The sequence below is a fragment of the Lepisma saccharinum genome, chromosome 9 (assembly GCF_977018435.1).
Source record: "Lepisma saccharinum chromosome 9, izLepSacc3.1, whole genome shotgun sequence".
Lineage (NCBI taxonomy): Eukaryota > Metazoa > Arthropoda > Insecta > Zygentoma > Lepismatidae > Lepisma > Lepisma saccharinum.
Window position 1 is genome coordinate 884187 of NC_139237.1, and position 13190 is coordinate 897376.

The following is a 13190-nucleotide window of genomic DNA, read 5'->3' on the forward strand; positions in this document are numbered from 1 at the left end:
GGCATTGAAAATTCTGGTTGTATAAACCAAGAGTTTCCTCGTGCCATGTCGCAGATCCTCAGGTTTGATCTTGTCAATTCCAGCTGCCCGACGTATCTTTATCTTCGAGAAGACCTCCGCAACATGCCGTGGTGTGATTAGCATGGGAACAATCGGCGGTGGATGCTCTGTGAAGAAATCCTCAGCCCAGTTTTCAACTTGCTCAATGATGTCATCATCGTATGGCCATGCATTGGGGGACATCTGTTGTTCATATAGTATTGCAAATTCCTCAACCTGCTGGTCTGGTTGGAATGAAAGTCCAGCTGCTGTATGCAGGACTGGAGTTCGTTGGCTCTTCCTCTTTCCTTGCAAGGATTGAGCTAAACCCCAGAATTTGGTGGGTCTTTCCTCTAAATCTTGCAGGATGTTGTCCCATTTATGCACAGTTTCCCTTAGCAGGTGACGTCGAATCTGTCGCTGGGATTTGTTCATAGGTGCTTATAGAACGGGTTCCTCGTAAGTTGGAATTTATGCCGGGCCCATCCTTTCACTCTGATGAGAAGCCGTAGATGTAGATCCTCCCTTGCAGCCAGTGTCTCAATGGTGCGCATAGTGGTGGCAGCTCTCTTTGCCTCTGTGATGTTTACAGTGATGGTGTGGACCGCCTTCTCGATGTCTGCCACAGTGTTGATCTTATCGTGCAGATCTATCCGATCATTCAATTGCTGTCAAGCAGATTCCCTTGAGATTGAGGGATTCATTGCAGGAGATTATGTTGTACCTTGAAACAAACTGGCTCGTGGTCAGAGTTCAGTGCGCTTACCACAAAAGGAGCTGTTGAGAGCTGCAAGCCCTTAGTGAGGATAACATCCAAGACATCTGGTAGACTGCCATTTTTGGGAAATGTGTTGGTTCTATAGGTGCTTGGATTTGGAAGTTTACAGTTTCCAAAAGTCTTAGGAGCTGCGTTCCTGCAACGTTGGTATGTCGGGAGTTCCAATGTCTGTGCTTGGCATTTAGATCACCGGCTAGAAGTACTTTATCCCCGAGTTGGTAGATTTCTCTGAAGTCAGCATCTTTTATCCTCGCTGGCGGTTTGATGTATCCGACTGCCGCAATGAATCTGGAGCCGGGAGCATAAATTTCAACATAGATTGCTTCCAGTGCCTGAAGGTTGTTGATGGCTATTTGCGTGGATGGTATATCAGATTTCACAAGGATAAGCAATCCTCCTTTCATGCCTGTTGGCCTGTCCTGCCTGTACTGGGTGTAATTTGGAAAATTTATCTGCAGCTTGTTGGTCAAATGTGTTTCGCAAATTAGCATTACGTCTATTTGATGTTCTTGAAGAAAGAGCCTGAGGAGCACTCTTTGTTCCCAGAGTCCATCTGCGTTCCATGTTGCCATGGTTATTTGTCGTCTGAGTAACGTCGTGGAGTCATTTCTGGCCATGAAGCAACATTTCCAGCAATACCTCCACAGCGGCAGTAAGCTTTCCTGGCCCGTCAGGTGCTGCAGCCACCTTCCTGAGGCCTTCCCCGATGATTGGGACATATTGTTGGATAAAGTCACTCTTCACAAAGTTGATAAGAGAAGTGATGTCGTCTGACATGGCTGACTTTTGCACTGGTCTCGCAGGAGTGCCCTCCTTCCGCCTGTGCACCATCTCTTCCCTTTGATCTGAGTTTCTTGCTGCTGGAAAGCCTGGAGGTTGTCTATGTTCTTGAACTACAGCAGAGTACTTCTGTTTGTTCTTTGCTGGTGAAGAGCCAGAGGGTGTTTGTCCTGCAGGCGTGGCGTCCGCATTCCCCTGCTCCTTTCTTGAACATCCTTGTATCATGTCATGTTCCCTCTGTGGAAGTTGTGGCATCTTTGTGGGGTTGAAAGGTGTCCGGGCTCTCTGGGAGGGGGGGCGGCCTGCATTTGCATTTGGTGCGGGTTTGGGTCCATTTCCTGGCTGTGCATTTGAGGTGCTCCTTGCAGCCTTCATGGCTTTGATCACGGGGCATCCTTGATAGCTGGCTGGATGTTCCCCTTCGCAAAGTGCACAAACTGCAGGATGGTCAGTACCTTTCTTCTGACATTCTGTGGACAGGTGTTTTTCAGCACATTTGACGCAGCGCGGTGTGGCTCTACAAGTCTCTGAAGAATGCCCCAGCCTCTGGCATCTGTAGCACTGGAGAAGCACTCTGGTTCTGTACGGTTCAACCGAGATACTGTAGTATCCTATGTATTCTAACGTGGAGAACTCCTTCCACCTTCCTTCTTTAGCAAGCACTACTAGAAACAAAGGGATAGGAATTCTCTTCCCTTTGTTTTGTCCTCTCCCTCGTTTCGTGAGGATATTTATTCTTTTAATCACAAAACCCATGTTTGTGAGCTCTGCTTGTAGATCTGGAATGGGTGTGCATGTAGACAGACCCCTGATAACTGCCTTGATGGGACGTTCTTGCCTGGTCAAACCGAAGGCCATGTCAATGTGTTGTTCCTCGCAGAAGGACTTCACTGTTTCCAGATCTTGTTGAGTTTTGCACTGGATTTTTATGCACGAGGCAGTGTGCTTCACAATTGGCTTTTCCTTCAGATGTTGCACGATGTTGGCAATCGTAGCGTACGTCGTACAGAAAGGCTACCGCCGGCCTGATGATTCCTGGTGGGCACGGCGGATCACTTCCACTACCCGAAGCATGTGGATTGGAAGGTAGGTTTCTTCCACTACACGAAACATGTGGGCAGGTAGGAGGGTTTGCACTACCTGCTACGTGGGGTGTGTGAGGTGGGATAGCTACATTACCAACATTGTTATTCTGGCTGCAAGACATGTCATTATCGTCAGTATCAATGTGGCAATAGTCGTTATCGTCTGCCCAGTTAGTAGGGGGAGGTAATTTCTTACGTCTAGTGAACTTTTTGGGTATTTGAAAACCGTCAGTTGGAGGGATATTTTCCTCGTCTGTGTCTGAAATGAAATCGCTACTCACGATCGACATGGCTCTCTTCAAGGACACTGGTGGTGCTTCCCTCCTTTCTACTTCCGTCAATGCAGCTTTGGGTGCCTCGTCGAGCAGAGGAGGAGTTGTTTCTTCCGGGCATTCTGGTGCCGGTTGATTTATCTGCTTTTCAGCACTACCTGATAGCTTTTCATTCTTCTTTTCACTCTTCTTAGGCTTCATTTCTATGGTGAACGGGTTTCACAAACCGTCGATTGTATTTTAGAAAGGACGGTTGATATCAGACGGACCAATGGCACTTCGAGACGTGTCTCCCGTGTTAACTGATGATGAACCAGGTGTAGTCTGTCCTGCAGGAGTGGCGTCTGCATTTCCCTGCTCCTTCCTTTCACAGCCCTGAATCACTTTATGCTCCCGCTGTGGAAGTGGTGGCCATCTGGGAAGGGTTGTACTGTGTCCGGATGCTCAAGCCACAAGTGTTACGGGATATACTACAAAAAGATTTAAAAAAATGAAAATTTTAGAAGCATTTGAAACTCATATTTACCTAAGCAACTTCAAGATATCACATCTTGCAGTAATCTTCTGTCTGTCAGATGGATTGTTCTGCAAAGGACACTAATAAATTCTGTTTTATTTCTCGCGCAATTGTCTTCTCCTAACTCGATAGAAATAGGAGCTAAACTGTGAACAATTTGTCCAGGACATTTAAAAATATGTATAAATAAATTCAATAGGATTTGGATTAACAAAAGGTGCAGTTTTTCAAGTCTACAGAGAAAAACTATATTTCTGTTATTTACAATAAAAATAGGCTTTATGCTTAAAAACACTACGTTGCTGACCAAGGCAGTTTATTAAGATAAACAACACTTAACAGGTAACGTTTCAACCCTGTATCAGGGTCTTCCTCAGACGAATAACTAAACTAAAATGATGAAATATACTATATGTGTATGTAATGTTTCTGTGTGTAGTATATTTCATCATTTTAGTTTAGTTATTCGTCTGAGGAAGACCCTGATACAGGGTTGAAACGTTACCTGTTAATAATTATTTTTGATTTGATTCATTTTACTTCACTTTTTGTGCCACTTTTGGTTAATTTGCGAAGATGGTCATAAGTGATGGCATGATGAAATTGATGAATAGACACTTACAAACATCTACACCCAGGCCGGGATTCGAACCTGGGACCCCTAGCATCGTAGCACGATGTGATAACCACTCCGCCACGGGGGTTGGCCATTACCTCTTGTGTTTTTTTTAATCTTAATAAACTGCCTTGGTCAGCGACATAGTATTTTCAATATGGAAACAAGGCTTAATTATATTACAATTTATGCTTAAGGCCCCATGCTCTCCTTATGGTCCCGAAAGTTCCCTTCCGATTCCATTTAATTAAATTTGTAGATGTCATTTTGTGGAGTATTCATAGTAGGTTTAGTGCCTAAAATAATTAACGAAATACTCACCAGCATCTATATATGCAAAGTCGAATGTTCTCTCCTGTCCTTCCACTATTAAATCCTCCAATGACTTCAGAGCAGGTTGTATCCTCAGCTCTTCCTTCTGCGTTACGCCGGCATCCTCGAAGAGCTTCCAACCTGGAAATATGTCAAAAGCTCAGAAATGGATATGTATTAAACAAATTGATCATTCTCAAACATGCTATCCACCACAGCCTATACCCATCAGTCTCTTCTCTTTGTTAAGTATTTCAATTCCTTAAATGTACACATGCAATATAAACTAACCCAAATCAGACTTTATTCTTAACACGTCAGGCCAGCCAGCAAGACCAGCATCGAGGCGATCCCGAGATAAGTACCTGCCCCTTTATGGTGCTAATCCTTTTGCCCCTAACTTCTCCCTATTATTATTATTCTATTGGTGTGTTTACTAATAAAACTCAGTCAATTAACTATTCAATTTGTGTTACGTTAAATTACCTGCTCTTCCTCTGAATTTGTCGCCCGTTGGTCAATGGGTCCTACCCTCAAATACAGAGGGTGAAATCCGGTACGGCTAAGGTTTTAACGCCCCCAATTGTGTCTCCAGTTACCAGCGCTGGGACAAAACCTTAGAGCATAATGCAACTAAGCTAATATCCTGAATAACCCTAGCCATATAAATATTCCACCTAATGATTCATAACTACTTAACACTAAAATTTCACAGTAATTTAATAACAAAAGCACAACATAAACTGATGACACATTAAAACAAATAATATATACTTTCAACCATAGGAAATCCACAGTTCACAAACATACCACACTCATAATACAAAATATACAAGACACACCTCATATAAACTACGTAATCAAAAGTGTACACCATGCACATTACTGGCTACCATACACAGTGTGTTTCATAAAGGACTTTACAACTTTGTAATTATATATAAATTTATTCACATGCCTACCAGAGCTGGTTTTGGTGTCATTTTGCAGCAAAATACATCAAGTTTTGACTCATGTAGTAGCTTAGTTCCAAATCACACCACCACTAGTGCTAGTAGACAATTGTACCAAAATGGCAGCCTTCACTGGTTTCCAGGGAGTGTTTGCAGAGTTTGCAAATTCACTTCCAGTAAGACGGCGCACTGCCACACTACCTCGATGACTTCCGGAATTTCCTCAGTAACCGCTTTCCAAACCAGTGGATAGGTCGAGGTGGGCCGATTGCATGGCCAGCTCGTTCAACAGACCTGACACCTCTTGATTTTTACTTCTGTGGATTTATCAAGGATAAAGTTTTCAGACCATCCCTATACCTGCTACACTCGCTGATCTCAGAGCAAGAATATACGCTGCAGTGGGTTTGGCAAGAAATCATCTTCAGATGGGATGTCTGCCAAATTGCCAATGGAAGTCACATTGAACATTACTAACTTATAAGATAAAAACATGATGTATTTTGCTACAAAATGTCATTAAAACCAGCTCTCTAAGTTTTGTGAATAAATTTATATATAATTACAAAATTGTATAGTCCTTTATAAAACAACCTGTATATCAATAAAACAATAAGGTGTAATAAAAAAGCGAAGGAACTGATAAATTACGCGGAACTGACGTAAAAGTATTGTGGGTGGAGGTGGGGTTTTCAGGAATTCCCGTACCTTTTTCTTATCCTCTGTTGCAGAGTGCTCAGTGCCAGAGGAGAACAAGTTGTGAGGCTGAGGGCAAGCTGTGAGGGTGAGAGAGGCTGAACACTCTTGGTCAGCGTAACATGCCGCAAAGCTAGAGGTCCGAGTTCGAATCTCAGTTAAGTCTGTCCCGCACAAATATGTTTGTCCTACTGTTCACCTAATTAGTCCATTCCTTGTTGCTGTAAAGGTAGAACAATGGCACATACAATAACAATATTAGAGAATTAGAATTAAATTGTCTAAAGTAACAGTCATCTTAACATTTGGATCTAGCCACTAACCATCCCACGTTCAAGTACTGGAATGAGTATGGATATTTCTGAGTGCCTCTTCACCCTCACTGTCGTTATAGCCTGAGGGGCAGGAAAACAACGTAAGAAAAATATACACAGTAATTGGCATAGAAAGATATAAAAGCTAACGAGTTTTTAAAAGAGTGACACTCAATTTAGAGCTGAATATTTATAACATCGGATAAGAATCCTGGATTTCATGGGTGTTGCCAAAAATTCTTGTAAGGGAGTAGAGCCTTTGACTGTACTGCATTGATATTTTATTTTATTATTAACTTTTATATTTGAAAGTAGGGAAGACATTTTAGTGATAAATATATGTTTTGTAATCTCTTAAACCAAAATCTAATTTTTGGAATTTTGACAATTCATGCATCAATTTAGTACTTGAATTCATAGACATCAGGACCCCCTTTTAACAGGTTTATAGACCCCACCCTTGAAATTGGCATAGTACATTTGAAGTTACAAAAAAGCAGAATATTTGTTTAGGGTGGCTGCTGACAAGCAGAAATGAAATTCCCTGACTTTTCCAGGTTTTCCAGGACAAATTTTATATTTTTCCCTGGCAATTATAAACAAAATCCATGTTTTTGCAAATGGACAGATCCAGGTATGAATTGCGTTAGTACCAATATTATCTTCAGTTAAATTCACATAATTTCTATATGATTTGAATTTAAACTGCAAAATAGTGAATTTGGAAAATTATCATAATTTACAAGCTAGGGAGGGGTTATTATAGAGATTTTTTCATGCAGATATGTATACAGTCAGCCATTATTACTTGCTAAGTAAACTTAACCCTTGCACATATGAGAGAGATTTAGACAGGGCAAATTTGTCACGTATTGGATGCACATATGACAACACATAATGTCTGCTTGGCACCAAAAGCAAAACCTCTAAAATCCCTTAAACCTGATTCTTGGGAGTAAATTTTTTGAAAGTAATACAATGGATTCATACAAAACAAAGTGTCATATTTCCTTACATTATTAATGGAACTTCTCCTTCAGTACAAACATTCACAGGATATCCAAGTACCGTGAAACTGACAACATTATTATACCATTATTGCTGGCGAAAAGGGTGCATACGTCTTCAAAATTTAAGGCAAGACATTTATAGAGGGGAATCTACAGGATTGTACAGGTGCCTGATTTAGCTAATCAAATATTAAAAAAAGAACAAGCTGTTGATAACAGCTCTTGAAAGTGTATATATGAGGGATATCAGAAAATAAGCTCCAATGGTGTATGTTCGCAGCACTAATGGTCGAAGCGTGACACGCATATGCAGGCAGGAAGAGGTTGCATGTGGCTGTAGTCTGGTGCAGTCGCAGCACAGTCAGTGCTCGGATAAAGATGGCAGCTTTCATGCAGTCTTCTGCAGAGTGCAAGGTACATACGTGGAGGACTTTTGAACAGTTCTGTGTGGCATTTAAAAAGCAGTACGCATCTCCAGAAGCCAAGCAGAGAGAAATGCAGACTCTGAGGAACAGAAGGTTCTGGATTAAATCTGGAAGAGTATTGTTGGGAGATTTATGCCAGCTACTGCAATCTGACTGAAGAGGTAATCCAGTCAGAAGTTTTGCACATGATAATAAGTCAGCTACCACACCGGATAAGGCAACTGGTTTTGACCAGAGATCCAGCTAATATAGATCAGTTAGCAATCTTCTTACGCAGGTATGAAGCATCCGAAATGCAAGATGGAACTTCCAACATCCTAACTGTGTCTTCCAGAGTGAAAATTCAACCAACTGGAGAGATTGCAGACCAACAAGAAATAACTGGTACAGAAACCTGGAGAGGAAATCGCCGAACCAATAGCGTAAAGGAGTGCGCAGCGCAGACCGATGCTGCACTCACAGATGTGAGAAGTAATTTGGATCCAAATACTTCTTCCTGGAGAAATTCAAACCCCTAGGAGGATGGCCCTCAACAGAATTTCAAACCAGTTTCCACTAAAGTTGAATAGATGGAAAGTGGAAATTGTTTCAACAGTTAAAGAAAATTTTCTTTGTTGTGTGGAAGGAGGCCATGTAATGACCTGGAAATTACATTGTAATTCTTTGTAATGTATTTAAAATATTGTGTTTGTTCGTTTTTTAAGATTGCAAATATTTATGATGTCAGACAACTAGTGTCAGATAGAAAATAAACTAACATTGATGTGCCAGGACCTGGCAATATTTAGAAAACTGAGAGATTTATCAACAGGCTAAAATCACGATAGCAACAGGTGAATAGTGGCAGAAAATGTCGAGAATAATTGTAATATGTAGTTTAAAGTTTAATTGATTGCTGTGTGTTTTCAAAAATATATCTTACATTAAGGTGAAATAATAAGTATTGATTTCCAAGCCTTGTGATCGCTGGAGTCTTTTGACACGACATGAGGAGTGAAGGGAATAATTCCAGGTTAGACTGAAAGGTACGTAACACAACGTGGAGGATTTCAAGTGAGAAAAGGGTGTTCTAATGACAAGAGGCACATATTTTTGATAAATAAGAAAGCAACATTTCAGTACAAAAACAGTCTATTTCAGGTTCAAAAGCGGCAAATAAAATAAAATTTCGGTGTTATAGCGGTGAGTAATCACATCAAAAGTGCTTTTTAAAATGACACTTTGGTTTTAAAATTGTGAATATAATCCTAAATTTGATTTAAAAACTGCACTTATTACACAAAATAAACTTATCCCTTCTAATAGCACATTTAAGTTGTTACCAGAATATTAAGTTTATTCCTGTGTAAAGGGGTCCATTTTTGCTTCTCAAATATTTACAGCAGAATAAATTAAGTTTCTGTGAATTGCATAAATCACAGGATACTTCAGACTTCAGAAAGTGTCGCGTCGGTTTATAAACGGTAAATTTCGTGTATATTTCGCATTTTGCAGTTCATTTCGCATTATTTCGTGACAAAACAGGGTAGTAAAATGCACCTCACACCTTTCGGAAACATGCAAAATGAACATTACAGCATGTTATTTCATATTTCGTGTTTTCGTCAAAAACGAAATTTGCATGCCTCTACTAATGACCCAATGTTATTATCTCACATTCCAGTAGACCATCAAGAAACAAAACAAAATCACATTGACGAAGCACAACAAACTAAAAGGAGTTTAGGATTATTAAAGAATCCTACCACAGATGAATTTTACTTAACAATAAAGCATACAAATCGAAGTCAAAGAATTGCCAAACGATCTGTTTCATTAACCATTGCTGGTATCTTCGATCCATTAGGAATAATAAGGCCAGTCATATTCAAATCAAAGGTATTTCTTCAGCATATGTGGAGAAGTAAACTAGATTTGGATGAAACATTACCATCATCATTGCATTCAGAATGGGATCACTTTCGCAAGAAACTACCACAGCTAGAGAAACTTCATGTTCCCAGATGGACAATGACCAAATCAATTTCAGAAGTAGAGATACACAGGTTCAGAGATGCCTCTGAGCTTGGTTATGGAGCATGCATCTACATTAAATGCAAAGATTGAAATGGACACATCACTCTGCTTTACTTCGCTCGAAATCTCGCGTTACCCCTCTAAAAAAGGTAACTTTACCACGTTTGGAACTCTGTGGAGCATTACTTCTTGCCAGACTCACACACAAGGTCACAGAAGCTGTAAAATGGACAGGAATCAAGATTAATTTATGGCCAGACTCTACTATTGTACTAGCTTGGCTGAAAGCACCTTCATTCCAATGGAAAATTTTCGTAGCCAACAGAGTGGCTGAAATACAGAAACTAACAAGCAGTTATGAATGGAGACACGTAAGAACTCAAGACAATCCAGCAGATCATATTTGAAGAGGCTTGTTATCATCACAAATGTGAAATGCTAAATCTTAGTGGCATGGACCATCATGGCTAACAAATGAACTTATTGAACAAAATGAGATTATAGTTGAACCTGAAGAAGTGGCTGAAGAAAGGAAAACTATAGTCGCCTTGACAAGTATAAATTCATTTGAGATACTTGAACAATACTCCACATTAGAACGATTACAAAGAGTAACAGCACATTGTATGAGATTGTTTGGAGAGGGGGGCACACCACTGCTGTGTCACTGTCTGATAGTTGTCTGACAACTTACAATAATTGAATTTCAGTTCACTAATTAAATGAAAGTAAAAGGAAAAAAATAATGGAAAACTGTTGTACTTCATATTCACTTATTTGAAAATTTTATATAGCTAATAATTAATTTTGAGCAAATTTTGATTATTTTTATTAGCTTAGAGTATTTGTTATTCTATAACAGCATTTATAACAGTAATAATAATTATTATTGTTATTATTTCTAATTTTCAACTCTTATCATTGGTCTGATCCATCCTGTAAAATTGTTGAAGACAGCCATTCTTGGATTAAGTGGTAGAAAGCATGTATGATAGTTCTGGTTTGGTTCCTGCATTTAATCACTTCTTTTTCTGTGTAACACATTTTCTACTGAAATACCAAACTTCCTTCAGTTTGAAATGAAGGCTGTCAATTTCTGGGAGTGTGGGAGTCGACTGGTTGATTCTTCCCTCTCCCGATGCCAGGTTTGATACAAAGTTATTCTTCTCTGTATAATTATTGTATATGGTTTTCATCATTTTTCTCTCAATATTTTGCTATGTTACTTGGACATCAAATAAATTTTAATATCTATATTGTTCACATGCAAAGAAATATTGTTAGGATGTACAAATTATAACATGTAATTATAATAATAATACTTAGGGAGCAATCCACTGTGCAATGTGGTAACTTGAAACATAATTAGGAAAAAAAAATCTATGTGTAACACCTTTACATTTTCAATTTGATTGATTGATTGAGTTGGTGTTTTAAGTACACTTTATGCACAGTAAGGCTACTCGGGACTAGACCTATGGTTTAAAGTGGGATCCGAACCATTATGTACCTCCACGGGGAATCGAACCCGGGACCCCTTGATTGCAAGGCGACGATGCAACCACTGCACCTTCAATTTGAGAAGTTTGTGTATTAAAATTTTATAAAGAATGAAAAAATTCAATTACAACTACACTTATAAGGACACTTTATGGGGGCTTTCAGACAGAGACATGGTGCCTTCAGTCTACAGGAAAACATTCACCGCGCATGCACGAACAACAGAACAAAACGACACGAATCGCAGTATTGAAAGAACGTTTCAGTCCAAGCAACATGTGAAGTTTGTCATGTCTTCAGTTTGAAGGGTTGCATTGATTATTCATGGTTCATTTGCCAGGTATCATGAAAACTTGTTCAAGCCACTTGGATATCATAAGCTTGTGCCAAGCATGGAGCTTTCTGTGTCAAACTTGCTGTAATTTTGACACGTGATAACTACACTCTATCCCAGGAACCTATGGAGCAAGCCTACGCATAACAGCAGAGAATGGAAGAAACCAAGTGGATGCAGTGAAGCACGCATGCCGATTCGACCTGAAAGCTCCCTATAATACCTGCAGTACCTATTTCGAGATATTCATCTGTAAGGTCACAAGCAACCACCATTCTGTCTATCATGCCCATTGGGTGCTGGGCGGTGGCTTCCCACAGCCTGTCCAACACCCAAGGTAACCTGAGGTGAGAAATATATTGATGACAAAATAAAAGCCTTTGGCATGTTAATGTTTTAGCTACTTGGAACCTTATCGTAAATCCCTTGTCTAGACACAATGTCATATTATTAATGACTTTCAATCCACCTTTCCTTGCATTGTTGTGGCCGACAACACCCAATCTTAAATCCTTGCCTTCCGCATGGCACTAACTGATGTGCAGTGGCGTATCTAGGAATGGTACTAGGCGATTTTCGAGTCCATTCTAACCAATATTTACATAGTTTCTATGCAAACAAGGTGTAACACAGCCTTCAAGAAACTACTTCGATAACGCAAATGCTCTTCAAACTTGGCTTGATGTCTTATTTAACCACAAATCAGATTATTTCTTCAGACATGGAACAGAAAAAACTGCCCCAGCATTGACAACATATAGCATGGTCTGTAGGGATTAGCATGCACAGGGTGAAAATAGGGATATATACAGGATTCGAATCCCAGGCAAGTAAACAATGTTGATAATTTTCTTCCAGCACATTTGTATTTTTCCACTTTCATGATAAACTTAATGTTATAAGGATACAACAAATAGTGGTGAAACGAAGGAACAAGTACCTTTCACCTTTGTTGAGCTACGAGAAAACTCTACAAAAATATGCATAATCATTATGGTAGTTATTTATTATATAATTTTGATTTTGAATGTATATCATTACCAGAAAACCTCCATACAGAATTAGGAACAAATAATAATTATTATGACAATTGAAAAAAAAAACCATGATGGTAAATGACCAAATACTAAGCAATACAAAAGCGCTGCCCAGTCGTGACATCACACTCACCTGGAGCAATGAGCTTCAGAATAGTTCCTTGCTGGATCATTCTTTCGGGCACGGACGACTGCATCCCTCTTCTTGATATTTCATTGTGATGACATTCCTCTACAAAAATACAAATGAAAGTTTATGAATGAATGTGTTGAAATATTTGGGTGCTTACAGATTTGATGCCCGGTGTAGGCACATAGTGGCTTGCACCCACATACTTTAAACTGTAATCCAATCTTCATTAGCTTTTCTCTGCATAAAGTGGACTTAAACAAGCAAGCTATGGAGGAAGGGAGTACACTTTGTTAACACTGTAAAGTTCTGCAGGAATATATAAAAGCTATAACTTTAAAGTTTATTACAATGAAATATTGTCTTCTTACACAGA

At 39.6% G+C, this 13190-nt stretch overlaps 1 protein-coding gene across 2 annotated transcripts; it reads right to left on the bottom strand.

Annotated features, from left to right (window-relative positions):
• Positions 1 to 3211: 3211 nt before the first annotated feature.
• Positions 3212 to 12918, bottom strand: LOC145992587 (putative caffeoyl-CoA O-methyltransferase 1). 2 transcript variants are annotated; one of them, XM_083128942.1, is made up of 3 exons: positions 12818 to 12911; positions 4409 to 4540; positions 3212 to 3424 (listed from the first exon to the last, which is right to left on the bottom strand). In XM_083128942.1, exons 1-3 carry the CDS (start codon positions 12879 to 12881, stop codon positions 3399 to 3401), a joined length of 222 nt encoding a protein of 73 aa, XP_082985068.1. In that variant the 5' UTR covers positions 12882 to 12911; the 3' UTR covers positions 3212 to 3398. The 2 variants fall into 2 exon arrangements, 1 of the variants encoding a protein (XP_082985068.1); XR_014442170.1 differs by lacking the exons at positions 3212 to 3424; positions 4409 to 4540 and adding an exon at positions 6075 to 6269 and having other exon boundaries at positions 12818 to 12918.
• Positions 12919 to 13190: the final 272 nt, after the last annotated feature.

Excerpts from the sequence above, each read along its gene's own strand:
- LOC145992587 (XM_083128942.1), bottom strand. The coding sequence starts at position 12,881 with ATGCAGTCGTCCGTGCCCGAAAGAATGATCCAGCAAGGAACTATTCTG. Across the intron at positions 4,541-12,817 it reads TCTGAAGCTCATTGCTCCAG|GTTGGAAGCTCTTCGAGGAT; the intron begins GTGAGTGTGATG and ends ACATATTTCCAG. Across the intron at positions 3,425-4,408 it reads CTTTGCATATATAGATGCTG|TATATCCCGTAACACTTGTG; the intron begins GTGAGTATTTCG and ends ATCTTTTTGTAG.